The 18,376-nt window shown below is 39.0% G+C and overlaps 3 protein-coding genes and 1 long non-coding RNA gene across 7 annotated transcripts in view; 1 reads left to right on the top strand and 3 right to left on the bottom strand.

Annotated features, from left to right (window-relative positions):
• Positions 1-18,376, top strand: part of NF1 (neurofibromin 1) — an 83,016-nt gene that overhangs the window by 50,880 nt on the left and 13,760 nt on the right. For all 4 annotated transcript variants that reach the window (XM_090122557.1, XM_031591443.2, XM_031591442.2 and 1 more), the window contains 14 exons: positions 8,073-8,505; positions 8,728-9,068; positions 9,616-9,818; positions 10,867-11,060; positions 11,525-11,665; positions 11,855-12,134; positions 13,250-13,464; positions 13,643-13,704; positions 13,831-13,945; positions 14,759-14,860; positions 15,639-15,779; positions 16,348-16,474; positions 16,844-16,975; positions 17,513-17,648. In XM_090122557.1, coding sequence (XP_089978683.1) covers positions 8,073-8,505; positions 8,728-9,068; positions 9,616-9,818; positions 10,867-11,060; positions 11,525-11,665; positions 11,855-12,134; positions 13,250-13,464; positions 13,643-13,704; positions 13,831-13,945; positions 14,759-14,860; positions 15,639-15,779; positions 16,348-16,474; positions 16,844-16,975; positions 17,513-17,648 — 2,622 coding nt within the window. The remainder of the gene's footprint in view (positions 1-8,072; positions 8,506-8,727; positions 9,069-9,615; positions 9,819-10,866; positions 11,061-11,524; positions 11,666-11,854; positions 12,135-13,249; positions 13,465-13,642; positions 13,705-13,830; positions 13,946-14,758; positions 14,861-15,638; positions 15,780-16,347; positions 16,475-16,843; positions 16,976-17,512; positions 17,649-18,376) is intronic.
• On the bottom strand, positions 135-2,220 carry EVI2B (ecotropic viral integration site 2B). Its single transcript, XM_031591445.2, has 2 exons — positions 2,094-2,220; positions 135-1,002 (listed from the first exon to the last, which is right to left on the bottom strand). The coding sequence occupies exon 2, from the start codon at positions 971-973 to the stop codon at positions 143-145; it is 831 nt and encodes a 276-aa protein (XP_031447305.1). The 5' UTR covers positions 974-1,002; positions 2,094-2,220; the 3' UTR covers positions 135-142.
• On the bottom strand, positions 3,213-6,798 carry EVI2A (ecotropic viral integration site 2A). The gene is made up of 2 exons (XM_090122558.1): positions 6,670-6,798; positions 3,213-4,596 (listed from the first exon to the last, which is right to left on the bottom strand). Exon 2 carries the CDS (start codon positions 4,578-4,580, stop codon positions 3,819-3,821), a length of 762 nt encoding a protein of 253 aa, XP_089978684.1. The 5' UTR covers positions 4,581-4,596; positions 6,670-6,798; the 3' UTR covers positions 3,213-3,818.
• On the bottom strand, positions 12,161-17,532 carry LOC116227917 (uncharacterized). The gene is made up of 3 exons (XR_004166676.1): positions 17,448-17,532; positions 14,836-14,876; positions 12,161-12,247 (listed from the first exon to the last, which is right to left on the bottom strand). It is a non-coding gene; the product is annotated as an uncharacterized LOC116227917 (long non-coding RNA).

The following is an 18,376-nucleotide window of genomic DNA, read 5'->3' as shown; positions in this document are numbered from 1 at the left end:
GCCGTTGAGAAATGCTGGGGAGCTGTTGCTCGTGCTGCGGTCTCACTGTTCTTGCCTGTGTCAACTTCTCCATTAGTCAGTTATTTGAGGAGTGCTTCGTTTAAGAAAAATGAGAAGCATTTTGGAAAGTTATTTTGGCAACCTACTGCGGATGTTCTGGCTGCGGCAGCGGTTCGCAAATCTCTTCAGTAATTAGCGGGAGCGGTGGGGGATGCGCTTCCTGCGCTTCCGCGTGAAGTTCCTCTTGCTGGCCGGGGTCCGAGGCGCGCAGCTCGGCCGGCTCCGTGAGCCACGCAGGGGGCGGCGGCAGCTCGGGGCTCTCGGCCGGCGGTGGGCGCGGCGCCTGCTCTGGGCTCGCCGCTTCTGGGCCGGGAGCCGCAGCCGCGGCGCTGGCGGGGCAGCCGCGCTCTGCTGGGGGCTGCTGCCTGCTGCCGCTGCCGGCGGTGCCGTTGGGTGATTTCTCCGGTGCGGGAGGGTCGTGCTGTACGGATGCTTCTTCTCTTAATTTCCAAGGCAACATAAATAAAACTGATGAACGTTTGGTAGCCTGGCTGGAGTCCATAAAGGTATCTGGAGTGTCTCCGTCTGCAAACGGAGACTGACCTGCCCAGTTTGAATCGGCTAGCAATGGCTTCTTGCAGCATCTCCATAGAACAATCATACTAATAGCAATTACCATACCAACCAAAACAATGCCCATTATCATAGCTGCAACCCAGCTCCCGTTGGTGGGCTCTATGTGTGGTTCAGGCAGCTGTGGCGATGTTGTCCCCGCAGTCAGCGCTCCTGCAGGCTTCTGCATGCTGGGGCCGGCTGTTTGCAGCTGGGAGGTGGTAGATCTGTCCTCTGCCGGGCTGCCGGTGCTGGTGTGCACAGTGCTTCCACTTGTGGAAGCATTTGAAGGTATTTCAGTGGAAAATGATTTCCAAATTTCTCCACAGAAGAGAACCCACATTACTGCGTTGCTGACCATTTTCCTACAGTCTGTTTAAATATCTCCTCCTACATCAAGAATAAAGTAAAACACATTAAATTGAACCTGAAGTGACAGTGCTGATACCAGACAATTTTATATTTATAGTCTAAAAAAAATAGGCCAGATTAAACTTGCATGTTTTTTGTCATTTGTATGGTCAACAGCTTTGTCACTGACATCAGTATCATGGTGGGTTTTTTTGTTTTCTACCTTCTCTGAAAAAGGTGTTTGGAGAGAAGTGCAAAGGTGTTTCAAAATAACTTTTATCTATCACAGAAATGATTGTGGATGTGAAATGAAATATAAACACTCACAGCAGTACTGAAAACAAGAGTAAAGAAAATTGCCCTACTTTATACCTGAAGGACTGAGAGAGAAGCCTAGAGATAAGTGAGACCTGGGTGAAAGGTTTAAGGTCTATTTCCTGTTCTTCCCTCACTTCCGCAGTTAAGGTTAGAGTGTAATAATTTTGCAAAAGTTACCAAATATTGCGACTGTAATGGTACAGAACTGCAATATTTAACTGTCTTTGTAAATAAATTCCTGCACAGGGGGCAGGTTTTGTAACAGAGAAGGTTGTCTTAATGTTAGGAGGTTGGGATGGAGCAGACTTTTTTCTGTACTGCTCAGAGTTCAGGTTTTGAATGTCTGTATGATGCACATCATTAAAATACAGACACCTATTGTGATTTCTACCTGAAGTTACTTTGTGTGTTTTGAGATAATTTGTGATCACGCTGCTCTTGTGAAGCTGCCCCTGGAGCCTCAGTGTGTGTAACTATAAAAGCCAATTTCAGATGCAACAATGCAAACATGTACGAGCAGCAGATTAATGCTTCTAGAGATCACTGTCTAAACTGTGAGATTTAAAACGGATAAAAATGACACCATTTTATTTTCTTCTGCTCGAAAATATATTCTGTTTCAAAATATATTAAAATGATGCATACGTTTAGAGTTCATGATAGTTCACAGTAGCAGCACTAGATGGAATGTCTGCGTCTTCCAAGTACTACAGGAACTTTGAATTAGCTTAGGAAGTGCTGTACAAAGTGCAGTTCATTTAAAAATAAATAATGCAAATATTAAGTCTTTACATTTTGAATTTGATTCTTACCTTTGTCTTCTGTCAAGCAAGCATTCTCTTAGTTTTTGTTTGAAGCCTTAAGAGGACAGACTGTGCAAGGAGTCGAGCAGCTCTAAAATGGCTTGTTGCGCGTTGAAGCAAGTTTCTGCAGCTAAAGAGGAAGTTTACCAACACTTGCTGCAGGAAGTGTCAAGAGTAGGAGGACTACTAAGAAGCTTAGCTCAAGGTTTGCATGATTTAAAAGCAAACTTTTCAGCTCAGTTGTCTTTATAAAAGTCAAATATTTAAGTGGCCTTTGTTGGGTATGTGTCTGTTACGTAGGAATTCATGAATGCTTGTTTTCCAGTCCTTGCTGAAAATGGTTGTGCTTACAAATTTTTTTGAATGACACAGAAGTAAGTTTGGATTGGATTTCATTTTTACTAATAAAAATTCAATGGTGGTTTTGATGAGTTATCGTTGTTATTAATGGAAATGCAACCATAGGCTTGCTACAGTGAGTCATAGAGCACTATCTGATCACGAGGTGCTGGCTTGCACATCTTCCTTTAGGTAGCTGTGTTACAGGCAGATAGCTGCAGATCTCACCCTTCCTCTGCCTCCCCTCCCCACTTTGCTTTTCTGTCTGGACAATGGTGGCACCTGTTGCCACCATTAAAAGAGGACTGCATGCTCTAAGCAGTTGTTTTTTGCTTTCTATCGTAACCCAAACTACTTTTTTGTCTCCTTGAGTGTTTTGGCCAAGAAAGGCTGCCTGCCAAAAGAAACGTGCACAAGTCTATCCTCACAGCATTTTGCAAGTGCATTCTGGTGCCTTCCACCATAGCCATTCCATGTCCCTGTGCTCTGCTGGCTGTGCTGGCACTTTTCCAGTCTGTTACCAAATCCTGCTGCACATGCAAATCCTGATCCCATGCTGATACTATGGCACACACTTTCTTGAGTCTTACCTCATCCAAGTTCCCTTCAATCCTCACAGTTTCCACTTGTCTTTGGCTGCAGATCCCACCCTCATTACTGTTTCTTTTCCTTCTTTCCACTGATAGGATCCTGATTCTCTACTTTTTTCCTGCTTTTTCACAATACTGCGGTTTTACCCCTTGTGACTTGGAGAAAAAACAGAATGTAAACTTTATTTAAAAACTGATGTTTCTAGTTTATTGATGATTACAAAAAGGAGTTCTTATATTTTAACATACAGTACAAACATCACATATTTACACCTAAAATCAAAGCAAAAAGCATGACTGCTCTCAATCTGGTTCAAAAGCAATTAAGCTGATTTCAGAAGTTTTGCTGGAATAAACCTGAAAGGCATTTTAACAGAATAGTTTCTGATTCTGTAATGGCATCAAAGTTGTGACTGAATTATGGTTTTCTTAAAATAGCAGGTGCCTGTGTAGCACTTTAGTTTGCTTAAATAGCATATTCTAACTGTCCTTTCCTTTTTTTGTCCCCCAGTGATCTTTAAAAATGGCAAAGTTCTGTCCTGCTTTATCCTGTGTGGTTCCTACAACCATGATTGCTGGTTAAGAGAGTTAAAACAGCCCTGGTGCTATTTCTAAAAATCTCTTGAATGCAGTCCTGCTCCCTTCTTGATGTACAGGTTTTTACAGCATACCCACTGCCTGAGAAAATGAGAAACCTGAAGAGTTAGCTTTACCGTGTTACAATGTGTGTTGTTTCTTGAAAACTAAGTTTCTGTCTCATGTTAATCCAGTATAAAATGTAAAAGCTGAAGGTCTTTTTAGTTGACTAAATCTCAACTACAAAATTGGTTAAAATGTTTTTGTCTGACATTGTTTCTTTGTTTTCATGTTTATTATCTGTGTCTTTAACGTGACTCTCAGCAGATTCATCTTGGGTTCTCATTTGGATTGCAGCATCTCTCTCTGATAGCAAGTCCTGCATTACCACGTTAGTGCCAGTTGTCTCCTTAGGTGTCCTCTGCCACGTTCCTGCTGCCGTTGGCCAGAAGCTGTTGGTAGCCAGAATATCGCCATTGCTCCTGGGCCGACGTTTTCCCTGTTGAGCTTTTTTGAGATAGGACAGTTTATTTGCTATTACGACAGTTGACAGGAACAAAAAGGTGCAGATGAGTACAAGGGCTGCTATTATAATGAAGCAAATCAGCGTAAGAAACTTATTGTCTTCACATATTTCTTTTGTCATGGGGATCTTGGGTTTGCTGGTATTCCTAAGTCCTCCAGTGTCAGGAACGCTTTGGGCAGAGGAAGGTGAGGAGTTTGGGCCCATTGTTGAAGATAAAGACTGGGAGGTGGCTGTCAGCATTTCAGCAGTGGGTGTTGGGTTGCCATTAAAATCAATGCCTGGAGGAGATCTTGTGTTGGCTTCTGTTATGTTCTGACTGCAAGTTCGGTTTTGGCAGATTGGATACCAGATTTCATTGGTAACCCTGGGATAGTCAGTATGGTTTGCACTTAATTGCAAACACAATGAAAAGATTATCGCAAGAGGGAAAGCAGAATGTGGTTTGCCACGTCTCTTTGTCTTCATCTTCCTCTTCAGTCACCTACAAAAGTAGAAATTCTGGTGTTAGGAAGTAGCAATGGTAGTTCTTAGAGGTTTGAATCAGGCTTGTCGGGTTTAGTAGCCAGCAGCTTTTCTGATCAGAAATGTGTTGTATCTTGGCCTCGTGCTTACCGTTAGGAGGGAGCACTCAGCTGCTTGGAATCCTGACTGAATCGGTGGTCTTGGACTTCAGCTCTCACAGTGCTGAATTCCAGTGTTTGGAGGCTTATGTGTGATGTGTATGAAGATGAAAAAAGAACATGGAGCAAACAGAGGAAAGTGCTTTCTGCTGAGTGCTCAGTGATTTGTGGATGTCGATATGGACTCTGCTGTAGTTCCTCCTCTTTAAAACTAACCATATTACATCTTTGAGTTCATCACTTCTGCTTTTAAATGGGGAAGGGATGCACCCATGTAAAACCTACAAAGTACCGCTTTCTGCTTCACCATGTTTCCCCAAATGTGGGAGAAGTAACTGCGCTCGTACAGATGGCCAAGCAGAGAGCTTTAGTTGAAAACGTTCCTGTAAATGGCAGCAGTAACTTGTTCTAGTCATTTTATTTCTTATCACAGATGTCTGGAATATTTCATAAATCCCTAGGAAAATCTTTGTTCTCTAATATCTGATTTATTGTACAAAAGACTGTATTGCAAACATACTTCAGATTGTGATATTTCCGTTAAAACCTCTGAAATTATGCAGATTACCATTAGTATTATGCTCTGCTCTACATTAGGGTAATATTCAGATTTGCATCATGAATCAGAGACAAATAGGATAACCTCAGAGTGATGCTGATGAGAGAGAGAGAAGTTACTGCATCATGTCTGTGCTGAGTCTTCTCAGGTTTACATGTGTGAGACACCCTCAGGTCTTACGGCTGGCTGTTGTGCTCCCGTCTCCTACCTGTCTCTGTTAACAGAATGAAATGTTTCCTCCAAGTGCTGTAGTTTACATCTTGTTCGTGTATAAAGGATGACTGACATTAATGGTGCTCTTTGTAGAAATGCGTTTCTTCTTGAAGCTGTTACTTCAAAGGTAACAAAGCACATCTGTATGCTTCTAGGTTTTGGTAACTTTGAAATGTACCAGAAATAAATTTGCTTTTGCCATAGTTGAAGCTTATCTACCAGAGAACTTAATGTGTTTACACTCAAAAATCAGAGAGCTAAGCTTGCCTGTCTTTTCAGTGTCCAAAATGACATCTTTCATACTCCTGGAGTCCCCCAGGGAAGGGAAGGGAAGGGAGTGATGGGCCTGGGGGGTGAGCAGGGAGCAGGTGGTGGTGGCTGCTTACGAGGCAGAGGAGAGGAGAATATATTTGTATCTTTCTTTGCAATTCACACTGCAAACTAAACTCTGCTCCGAGATGAGTCATTATTAAGTTTGAATTAGAAACCATCTTAGTAATCAGCTACAGCTTGGGTACAATATTTATCTTTCTGTGGTAATGGTTACTTGGGGAAATGCCTTGTTGCACTCTTCAAAAAGGAGGAAAAGCAGCAACAGCACAGCCTTTTTTGGGATGGAAAGAAACAAAACCTTTCACAGAGTTTCTGCATGACATACAGAAATGAGGTGCACTTTCCAGTACAGATGCACTCCAGTCCTTACTGCCCGAGAACTGCAGCTGTATGAATGTTTATTTGGACCAGATATGCTTTTCTTAAACATAAAGAAACTAGTATTGTTAAAGGCTTCAGTTAAAATCATGTTAGCAAAGGAACTGTTTTTTTTTTTAAAGTTTAAAAACTTTTCAGTTTTTTTCTTTAACTCATCCATTTGTCCCAGGTATTGATGGGGTCCTCTGTCAGCGCGCAGTAACAGGAACTTCAGAGCAATGTAGACTGCTATTGTTATTTCTTTAGAGTCTGATTGTGAACAACTTCTAACATCACTAAAAGCAATTGTTTACCAGATTCCTTAAATCAGGCAGAGATTGATTTTTAACTATTGTTACTGGTGGAGTTGTACTTAAACAAAAAAAGTCAACCTTACTTTCTTGTATAATTTCCTACCAAATCTAGGAAACTTTGAAGTGGAACTGAAAGTAGAAGGAAAATGTGCACTTACCTTTCCACGGTGCAATCAAAAGAAAGTTGGTGTTTAGGTATTTAGTCCTTTAATAGTAAGATTTCTCTGTGCATGTATTTGCTCTTAGGATGCAAACGTCCATTAACATGAGGCAAGTAGCTTGGACAGTGCTGCTTTTTTTTTTTTAAGCAAATCTGTAACTGAAATTACATGTCCTGTATTCTAAGTGGAGAACTAAAACCACAGTGATGACACACTTCCTTCTTTTTTTCTTCTTTTTTTTTTTCTTCTAAACTACGATGCCATGACATCTTAGAGGGGGAAAAACACCAACTTGCCCAAATTAGCTTTCTGAGTAACAGGAAGTAACACAGGAAAAAAAGCCTCTTGGGCAGACAAATAAATACTTTACATTTGTGAAGTGTATCTCCTCCGTTATCCTGTGCTCAGGTGGTTTACCCTGGATGTTACCAAGAGCAGTGTCCCACTATGACCAAAATGACTTGTGCTCGCAGTGCTTAGCAGACATTTCCATAGCCTGTTGTCTTGCTTTGAAAGAGTTGGGTTGATGCTAGCTCAAAACAAGCACGAGTCGTTAGAAGTTCAAAAACTACTCTAAGTTTGCTTTTTAATTCTTTCTAGTAGAACTTTATCTGCTGTACTAACTCTGAAAACTTGGTTCAGACGGATGCTCTGTCTGATCTCATAAAATTCAGCAAAGCATTACATGAGAGCAAAGGGTTCTTAATATTTTTATAGTACCTGAATGCTTTTCAGGTAAGAATTATTTCACAGATGGGTCCTTTGTACTACACAAAGGACCAACCATTCTTAGAAACAATCCACCAAGCATTAGAGTACATTGTTGTGCTTGCTGCAGTATTTGGCAGACAAAATTAGCTGAAAAAAATGGTATGTGGAAGTTTAATTAGTCTTAACCAAGACTATTTAAATAATTTATTTCTACTTATAAAAGTGGGTATAATATGAACCTGTAGAAATGTCTTAAAAAAAATAATAATAAAAATAGAGTTTGAGGTGATACTTTACACTTTTTTTCAAAGAAACCCTTAACTTGCATCAGCTTTGGGCCAATTGATGCACTCTTCCTCACCAGTGTAGATTTTATTTTACCTTTTGTTGGAGGTGCTAGATGAGCCTCCTGGCTGTCCAGAGACTTCATGACAGTGGTAGGTGATGTGGCACTTCAAAATGAATGAATCCAAGCTTTAGCATACTGGGCTGAACTTGGTTGGAATATGAGCCGTGACAGAAATTAGGCTATGGATGTCAGTCCAATGTCATTGCTTTGAGTTTGACATTTTTGGGACTATGTAAATGTCAGTCTGTTGTAGTGTAGCAGTGTGTGTGACGCAGCACTGAAATGTTTTATTATGGGTCTAAAAGGCAAACCCAACAGTGCCTGTCATGTTTTCTTACAGTTTCAAGACTGGCCAGATCAATGGAGATTTATTGATATACCACGTCCTGCTAACTCTGAAGCCATACTACGCAAAGCCATATGAAATTGTGGTGGACCTCACACATGCTGGCCCCAGTAATCGCTTTAAAACTGACTTTCTTTCTAAATGGTTTGTAGTTTTTCCAGGCTTTGCTTATGAAAATGTGTCAGCAGTTTTTATTTATAACTGTAATTCTTGGGTCAGAGAATACACCAAATACCACGAAAGACTCTTGACAGGTTTGAAAGGAAGCAAAAGACTGATTTTCATAGACTCTCCAGGAAAGCTGGCGGAGCACATTGAACATGACCAGCAGAAGCTTCCAGCAGCTACCTTAGCTTTGGAAGAGGACTTGAAAGTATTTCACAATGCCCTCAAATTGGCTCACAAAGATACCAAAGTGTCTATAAAAGTAAGTATTTTCATGCTTTATTAGTGAATTGTTGTATTTTGATAAGATTTTGAATGCGTTTCTGCTGTCTTTTAATTTTCTTCTCTGTCTCATAGAGAAATCACAACACAGTATAATTTCATACAATTTCATACATTTATCTTGATCAGATAGAAATGTCAGACTTGTCTCCTTCTATCATTAACAGCAGGTGCTCAACCATTTTTTGATTCTCTTTCTAAGGTTGGATCAACAGCTGTGCAGGTGACATCAGCAGAACGAACAAGAGTCCTGGGACAGACAGTGTTTTTAAATGATATATACTACGCCTCTGAAATTGAGGAAATATGTCTTGTTGATGAGAATCAGTTTACATTGACAATTGCCAACCAGGGAACACCACTCACCTTCATGCATCAGGAGTGTGAAGCCATTGTGAGGTCCATTATTCATATACGGACACGGTGGGAGCTGTCACAACCGGACTCCATCCCACAGCACACTAAAATTCGCCCTAAGGATGTTCCTGGAACACTACTGAACATAGCATTGCTCAACTTGGGAAGCTCAGACCCCAGTTTGCGGTACTGATCTTTTAAATTAATTTCCCTTTGTAAGGAAAAATATGGTTTGCAATATATATTTATTGGGTACATTTGATTGGCTTGCTGTTGAACTTCCTGCTTAATAGCTGTACGTTGCAGAGCAAGTTTTTGGGTCTCATCAAAGAGAGCTGCCTCCAAAAATGAGTCCTTGCTCACTGGCAGCCTCTGTAGCCCTTGGCTCCTGCCTCTCAGCCACTGAGGTGCATGTGGAAATACCTAGCATTTCCTGGAACTAGATGCTCTTCTGAGAAGTCATGTACCAAATTCTTCAGGCATACTCTGTAACCTTATCAGAAACAGTTTAAAACAAAGGAGTAATTTAATTCATTTGTCCAAGGCAAATGTTGTCTCTGAATCTTAACTGATGCAGAAAAGCAGCTCAAGGTTTAAATATAGCACATTATATAACAATATTGATTTGGTTTTGGAAATGTGACTGCCATTGCTGCAATGTCTCAGTGTAATGTGTGTATTTTAAAACAGACAAGAAGACTATTACAAATCACATTGCTTGCTTTGTTTACAGGTCTGCTGCCTATAATCTTCTGTGTGCCTTAACCTGTACCTTTAATTTAAAGATTGAGGGCCAGTTACTGGAAACTTCAGGTCTATGTATTCCTGCCAACAACACGCTCTTTATTGTGTCAATTAGTAAGACTCTTGCAGCTAATGAGCCACACCTTACCTTGGAGTTCTTGGAAGAGTGTATTTCAGGATTTAGCAAATCGAGTAAGTAACACTGGTGTTCCTCAGTGCTAACCATGAACATGAAACAATTTAAGCTGCTAGCTGTCAAGTTTAACAAACTTCCTCATGTTACTGAATCACAGCAACTTTAAGTTACTAATGCTTCCTCAAACTGATTTGGATGTTTTTAAGATGACCCATTTATATTTATTTCTTAATAATCAAGTTTAATTAGATAATTCTGTGTTTCTGTGAAGCTGTGTAATTCTCAGAAGCCAATGTTGTGACCTGGGGGGCATCTGCTGGAGCAGAAATTCCAACAGTACTTTGATTTACACTTCTGAGTGTACCCTTTTCTTTCTGCATGAAAAGAAAGGAAGCAGATATTTTAAAAAGAAATAAAGCAGTCCAAGCCCAGTCTTTCTAGCTTACACCAGCCATCTCATTTATCTAGACAATTACTCAGTGTGATCACAACACAAATTATTTGTTTCATACCCCTGACAGTTTTGTATACTGAATGATCTGGTGATCAGATCCCTATCACACTGTTTTTGATTCACCAGAATTAAGAATGCAGAGGACAAAAAAAAAAAAAAAGGAAAAAAAGAGCTTGATGAAGTTCTGAGTTCTAGCAGATACCTTAAGAAAACAGTTCGTGTCTTTCAAATTTAAGCCTTTCAGATTGATGATATCTCCTATCTGGTTCTGCCATTCTGCTTTTGTTATCTCTGTTTTCCAGACATAAAACAGCTCTGATTTTACTGCTGGAAGCAGTTTGGAATACATTCTCAAGATTAAAAAGAGATATTGTCTTTAGTCCCACTTCATACTAAGCGTACACATCTTTGTCACATGTCTTAAGATATAAAATGTCAAAATCTCCTTGCTAGATTCTTACAGATGTTCATTGGATGTTGTTATTAGCAGTGTGCTCCTTACAAAAGCTATGTTTTAAGGTATTATTTGCTCAGATCTGATAGTCGTTACTTTAGGAGGAAAATGAAAGGGGTAGTGCTTGGAAATAGTTATTTACCTGTTCATAGAGACCAGCAGTGATCTTTTGTTACAAAGTGAATTTTAATTTCAGGTATTGAACTGAAACATCTTTGTCTGGAGTATATGACTCCCTGGCTGTCCAATCTGGTTCGATTCTGCAAACACAACGACGATGCGAAGCGCCAGCGAGTCACTGCTATTCTTGATAAGCTTATAACAATGACCATAAATGAAAAACAGATGTACCCTTCTATTCAGGCTAAAATATGGGGAAGTCTTGGACAGGTATAAATTATGAACGATTTCTTGTAATTTGTTTATAAGCAGATTATAGTGTTTTCAATCACTTACATAAGGATAAAATTTTTGACAGACAGGACCTTGCTTATTTCTCAGAAGTATGTTTTGGTTTTTTTTTTCACCTCAAATCCAGTTTCTTCTCAATAGCATTTTAGCAGCATTTTATGAATAGCTGTGCTTTGAAGCAGAGAACAAAATAAAAACGATACTGTATCATAGTTCTTCTGCAGTTGTGAAGCATTTTGATCTGATGCAATTCATTTTGCAATTCTAATATTTCAATAGGCTTTTTCCAAAAAGGTGACAAATCACTGGGACTGTTTCTTCTATTTATGATAGCTATGCACCTTCACCTAAAAAAAATATAATGGTTACTTATTCAGAAGGTTGTTTACTGTAGAAAAATTATGTTAACCAAACAGTAAGAAAGGCTTTTTTTTCTCTACCAGATTACAGATCTCCTTGACGTAGTGCTGGACAGCTTCATCAAAACTAGTGCCACAGGGGGCTTAGGATCCATTAAAGCTGAGGTTATGGCAGACACAGCAGTAGCACTTGCTTCTGGAAATGTAAAATTGGTTTCAAGCAAAGTGAGTTCCTTCCTTGCCTCTTAACCAGTAATTTCACCTTTAGATAACAACATAGCACTGAGGTGCTTTCTGATGACTGAGCAATAATGAAAACAAAACAAAAAAAAGAATAACTCCAATGTTGATTTTACTGAAATTTTGAGCTCTGCTCTTTGTTTCATAAAAGCAAAATGGTTGCTCTCTTTTCAGGTGATTGGAAGGATGTGCAAAATAATTGACAAGACTTGTCTGTCTCCAACTCCTACGCTGGAACAGCACCTGATGTGGGATGATATTGCCATTCTAGCACGTTACATGCTGATGCTGTCCTTCAACAATTCTCTGGATGTGGCTGCACATCTCCCCTACCTCTTTCATGTGGTTACTTTGTTGGTGGCCACTGGACCCCTTTCTCTCAGAGCTTCCACTCATGGTCTTGTCATCAACATCATTCATTCTCTGTGCACTTGCTCACAGCTTCATTTTAGTGGTAAGTTCTTAACAGGTTTTCAATTGGTTGCTTCTTAGTTTCAGAAATACCAGAGTTATCTTCTTCTCTTCCAACAATTCTGAGCTTGAAAACACTGTGTTGCTTTTGAGCTTCTGTAGAAACCAGAATAAGGATATGAGCCAGAGTAACTATGAAGAGGGAGTTAAAATATGACTGGTTTCAAGCAGGTGTGTAGTATGAATTGTATAACGTGTCTTTGAAAAAGGGAAGAAAGTAAATACCAGTAAGTTCCTTTAATGCAGATTAAGGATAAAATGCATCTGTGCTAAAACTGGCAGATGTGCATCTTTTGAATAGTTGCATAATGTGGTAACAAATATCAGTTACATAAGGAAATTTTGAAACTGCATGGTTAAAGCAGGAATATTGCATACAGCTGTATTTTAGCAATCCTAAAATATTTGAGATAGCAAAGGTTCAAGCAGTCACAGAAGTACAGTATAAAATCAGGCTGGATTTCATGAAAAAAAAATCAAGAAGTTTATGTAATCCTGTTTTTTTAAGTATCTAAAAGCTCCTTTTGTATCTAAGTGTATTGACAGAGTGTGTGCATAGAACAGACACTTGTATTTAAAGAAAAGCCTTGCTGTGATGCACAAAGAGAAAGGCAAGCCTTCCTGTTTAAAAAATGGGTTTGAAGTAATGGAACAAAGTTCAGGATTGTAAGAATATGCAGTGCCAGTACTAGGGCCTTCATTTTCTTCTGATCTAAGTGACTTAATTGCAGTGGGAGCCCAAACCAGAATTTAACTGCAGTTTGAACTGACATAATGTTGGCCTTCCAAAGCAGGAGCACTCCGTGTTTCCGTTCTCCTAACAAATATGAGAAAAAGTCTCAGAAAATCACATCTGTAGACAGATTTCTTTTTATCTGTTTCCAGACTGCATCTCTCTCGTGACTGCTTTCAATGGTCTGTGCAACAGGCCACAGTTGTTCTGGCATGTTCTGAGACAGGTAGCAAAGAAAACAGTATAGAAACGTGCGTAGGTTTATCATCTGCTTGTGTAGTTGTGGGAGAGTGAGCTTAAGTGTGTTTAAAATATGAATTGTGTGTCAGTGTTTTAAGTCTAATGTGTAAAAATTTATTCAACAGAGGAGACCAAGCAAGTTTTAAGACTGAGCTTGACTGAATTTTCTCTGCCTAAATTTTATTTGCTGTTTGGAATCAGCAAAGTGAAGTCAGCTGCAGTCATAGCATTCCGCTCCAGCTATCGAGACAGGTCATTTTCACCTGGCTCCTACGAGAGGGAGACTTTTGCACTGACCTCCTTGGAAACAGTTACTGAAGCTTTGTTGGAGATCATGGAGGTATGTGTTTCAAAACAAGGTTACAGTGCTGCTTATTCTACCACAAGCAGTTTAACAAGGAGTGCCTCCAATGACATGATAAGGAACACTTCTGACAACCAAAATAACTGAACATTCTGAATTAAAATAATTCATTTTCTTTATGTTATATATGTTCAAACAATGTCATTCTTTTTAGGCTTGTATGAGAGATATTCCAACATGCAAGTGGCTGGACCAGTGGACTGAACTGGCTCAAAAGTATGTTACAGATCTCAAAGCATGACCCCTGACTGCCTGTGTAGTACACATAGAATTTTCAGTTTTCCATTGTGCAGCTTGTCTGCTGTATATTCATTTAATGTAGTGTACTCTGTTTCTTCACAGGTTTGCATTCCAGTATAATCCATCCCTGCAGCCAAGAGCACTTGTTGTCTTTGGCTGTATAAGTAAGCGTGTCTCTCATGGACAAATAAAACAAATAATCCGAATTCTTAGCAAGGTATATGGGTCTGTATTTGTCTTCCTCTCTGACACATAAAGTAACTAAATTTTTTAGTATTCCTATTGAATATAAAACTCAGCATAATTTCACAGGAAATACATTCTTCAAGCATATTCTACAGGGAAACCTGATAGGAAATTGTCTTTGTAGGCCTGCCTGGCTTTCTATTTTAAATTAGTTTGGTGACAATGAGTTTATCAGTGCAGCTACTTCTAGAGTAACATTAATTTTCAGTATTGAGTTTAAAATTTGAGACACTGAATTTAGATCCAGAAGAGTCAGTATTAAGATAAATGAGAAATTTTCTGGTAATGCAGCTAGCTGTGTGTGTTACTCTTTTTTTTTTTTTTTTTTTAAGGACGTTAACAGTGTATAACAACTAAATACAATAAAAAGCAGAATGTTTGTATAAGAAAACTTTGCAACATACTACCTACCTTGGTAATTATGTCCATATTTTCTAAAGAAGGTTGTGTTCTAAAGCAGCTGAACAGTGGTAAATTTCTTTAAGTATTCTACTAATGTTATGTGGACATAAGATTTAGCTGTGCAGTGTCTGAACTGCAGAAGAGCCATTCTGTGGCTCTTGCACCCTTACTTTTTTAGTACACATTGCATGATTGTTTACAGCAATGAATAAATGCTTATGTAGATCTTCATTTCTGAAACTCCTTTCAAATTGGTTTAAAGGGAACTCAGCCTTTGTAAACTAATTGAGAACTACATTATAGTTTAGAGCTTTCATCTTTTCATAAAGCAAAATCTAATTATGGGTTCTGTTTTCTTATTATTCTTTTTTTCTACAAAAAGGGACTTGAGAGCTGTTTAAAAGGCCCTGATAATTACAATAGCCAAGTTCTAATAGAAGCAACGGTTATAGCACTCACCAAACTGCAACCTCTTCTTAACAAGGTAAGCAACTGGATTTCTGGAGTAAAAAGAATGTATTTTGTAAGTTATAATTACGAGTATAAACTTAAAAATGTATGTAAGTCTTGTGGTATCTGATGTTCACACATCACTGCTATGACTCACGCTTGAAAGTACTACATATGGGAAGTATGTCACAGATGTTTGTATGTGCAGAAGCTTTAAAAAGACTTCAGAATGTACTGTTCTGCTTCATCAAACTGGGCCATAGCAATGTACGCAAAGGCTGCACCACAGTTTGCATTCATTCTCACCAAAAGATTTTCCATCTTGGCTTTTGAATTTGCAATTGTTCGTACATCTTTCTGATCATGCCTTGTAATACATTTTGATTATGTCTTATGTAATATTAATTTAGCCATTTTATGTTACTTCAGTGAATTGCTCAGCATATCAGTAGATGCACCATTAATGAATCACTTCAAAATTTTCCTGTGGAGTGGCATTGTCATGCACACTTAAAAGAACACACTTCTATGGCAAAGTTCTAGAAGGGATTTCTGGAGAGTATGGATGTATTCAGAACTCCTTCTTTGTTAATACCTTAAAAGATATGCTAAAAAAATTAAACTTGTTTTTCCGGCCAGGTGTATTTGAATGGCTGCTTTAATGTGCACATTTGACTTTCATTCACATAGCCAAAGACTTAAAAAAAAAAAATTAACATTAACTTCAGTTTGTTTCACTCTTTACTTGGTAGCTTTGCACTGTCTTATGTGAAAGTAGAATCGTGGCCTTTTCGTTTCCCTTCTCCTTCCAGGACTCCCCTATGCACAAGGCCCTCTTCTGGGTAGCCATGGCAGTACTGCAGTTGGATGAAGTCAACCTGTACTCAGCAGGTACAGCACTGCTTGAACAGAATCTGCATACCTTGGATAGCCTTCGAGTGTTCAATGATAAGGTAAGCAAGCCCCCTGCTAGTAATCAGCTATGATTAACCCTTAGCTCATGCAAGCAGTTAGTTCTAATCAAAAGAAAAACTACATATATTCCTTGTCCAAGTGAACAATAATTAAGCAATTAAAACTGAAATCTGCATTGCAAGCTGTTTACTTGTGTAGTATCAGCAGTACACCGTGATGTAGAGATGACAAACTAACTAGGTTAGTCCCAAACTGCAACAGAGAAATACATAGATGTATTCAAGTCAGGAGTGCAGTCAATAGGTTCCTGTACTTTCTTAAGTTACTGTGTTTTGTCACTGTTTTAATTGATTATGATGAGTAACCTTCAATCAAATAGGCTGTTCTGAAGAAATTCATAATGGGGGCAGTGAGGCCGTGGCACAGCTGCCCAGAGCAGCTGTGGATGCCCCATACCCAGAGATGCTCAAGGCCTGGCTGGGCCCTGGGCAGCCTGAGCTGGTGGGAGGTGTCCCTGCCCATGGCAGGAGATGTGCACTGAGGTCCCAACCAAAACTACTCTTTGATTGTATGAAATATTCTTATGTCTTATTTTCTCTGAGTCAGAGCCCAGAAGAGGTGTTCATGGAGATCAGGAGACCACTTGAATGGCACTGCAAACAGATGGATCATTTTGTTGGGCTAAATTTCAACTCCAACTTCAACTTTGCACTAGTGGGGCACCTCTTGAAAGGTAAGAGTGCATGTTGCTCGTGTGTGGAAATGAATGTGTGGTTTCATTTGCTATAGTACATTACTTCTTTCTCCCAGAATACTTTCTCTCCCTGTGCTTGCCTGTATCTGCTCACTGAAGATTGATTTGTGAGATATAGATGCAATATATGTGCAGACATTTGTAATTATGTGATTTTGGACAGAGGGACCAAATTAATAGTCCTGAATGTGCAATTTCTTTTAGTGTTGTACTTCATTACCCTACATGTGAAGTGTCCTGAGAACATGCTGGAAAATATTTATAAATGCTTTTAAAAAATATTTATGCTTCATAAATATGTATTCAAAAATTAAATACAAGATTTGGTGTTTAAACCTCATTTTGCAGGGTACAGGCATCCTTCACCTACCACTGTAGCAAGAACAGTAAGGATTCTACATACACTACTAGCTCTGGTTAACAAACACAGGAACTGTGACAAGTTTGAGGTGAACACCCAGAGCGTGGCTTACCTAGCAGGTGAAATTAAACAAACATTCTTTTGAACTTGCATTAACTGGAAAGGAGTGGGTTATTGTGGGAATATCTTTTGGTGTTAGGCTAATTACTCTGTTATCAATATGAAGGAAACTTGTAACTGGAGTTGGACAAGAGTCTGGGCTAGGCTGCTGTGCATCACTGACATAGTGTGGTCTGAAGGCTTGTCAGCTCAGGACCGACTGTGCAACTTCCAAAATGCTTCAGGGAGACTGAAGGTGTTTTGTTTTAAATTCTAAAGTGTGGTGTTCCTTGCAGAATTTACATTTCTAGTGGTCTAGAAACAGAAAACATGGCTGTATGAGGGCAAATGCTTAGATCATGGAATTCTAGCTGGTTGGAGAATACAATTATTTTTTTAATGACCTACTTTTAATCCGTACATTTCAGTAAGGTGTAATTACGTCTCTGTGGTCTTTTTTGTACTAAGTAAAAAATGTGAATAGATGCTTACCTTCTTCAGTGTATTCCTGACGTAGAAAATTTGCACCAACTTTCTTTGATTTTTTTTTAATTTAGCTTTGCTGACAGTGTCTGAGGAAGTTCGAAGTCGCTGCAGCCTAAAACACAGGAAGTCTCTCTTGTTGACAGATGTCGCGATGGAAAATGTTCCTATGGATACATATCCCATACATCACAGTGACACTAGCTATAGGTTGGTTGTCTAGCTTTTCGATAATAAAAGTTACCCAAATTTCGATCTCTGTTTTCTTTACTAAGTTATCTAAAGGTAAGCTATGATATATAGAAAACTAAACCCCATGTTCATTAAAGCTAAGTCAATGTTCAACTGCACATTGGTGGTTCCTGACCAATATGCTACTGTGACCAAGAATCATAGGACATTTTGTTTATTGAATCCCTAGAGATATGATTTTGAGATCTCTGGAGCAATTTCAGACTTCAGTTAACTGCTTTGGAGATTCTTAATCTTTTTTTATAACCCTTTTCTATGAGATCTAATCTCACCTCATTCTTCATTTGCATTTTAGAGTAAAATTGTTTGTCTTTTTAAGAAGTAAGGAGATGCTAAGTAATTGCTTGATTCCTTACATTGGAAAACTTTGACATCTTATTGACTGTCCATATGCATCCACAAAAGTAGGCTAGGAAATCAACCCTGAAGTGCCATGCAGAGTCAGATTTTCTCAGTACGGAGCACTCAGTACCTCTCCTTTTAGTATCCAGTATGGAGCAGCAGATCTTAAATGTCTTACATTTTGCCTTATGGGCAGATTTGCTTATGTTCTTATTGCTTTATTTTTGGCTCTTCAGCATTAGGTTCATACCAAATTGTTCATTTTGACTAGCTCAGACATTTTTCTAGCCAAATAAATATAACTACATATTTCTGGGAGATTAACCTGCTAGAAAATACGGTTT

This window comes from Phasianus colchicus, chromosome 21 (genome assembly GCF_987193195.1).
Source record: "Phasianus colchicus chromosome 21, bPhaCol1.hap1.1, whole genome shotgun sequence".
In the NCBI taxonomy this organism is placed as follows: Eukaryota; Metazoa; Chordata; class Aves; order Galliformes; family Phasianidae; genus Phasianus; species Phasianus colchicus.
The sequence above is the reverse complement of the archived record's forward strand: the minus strand, read 5'-3'. Positions and strand labels throughout refer to the sequence as shown.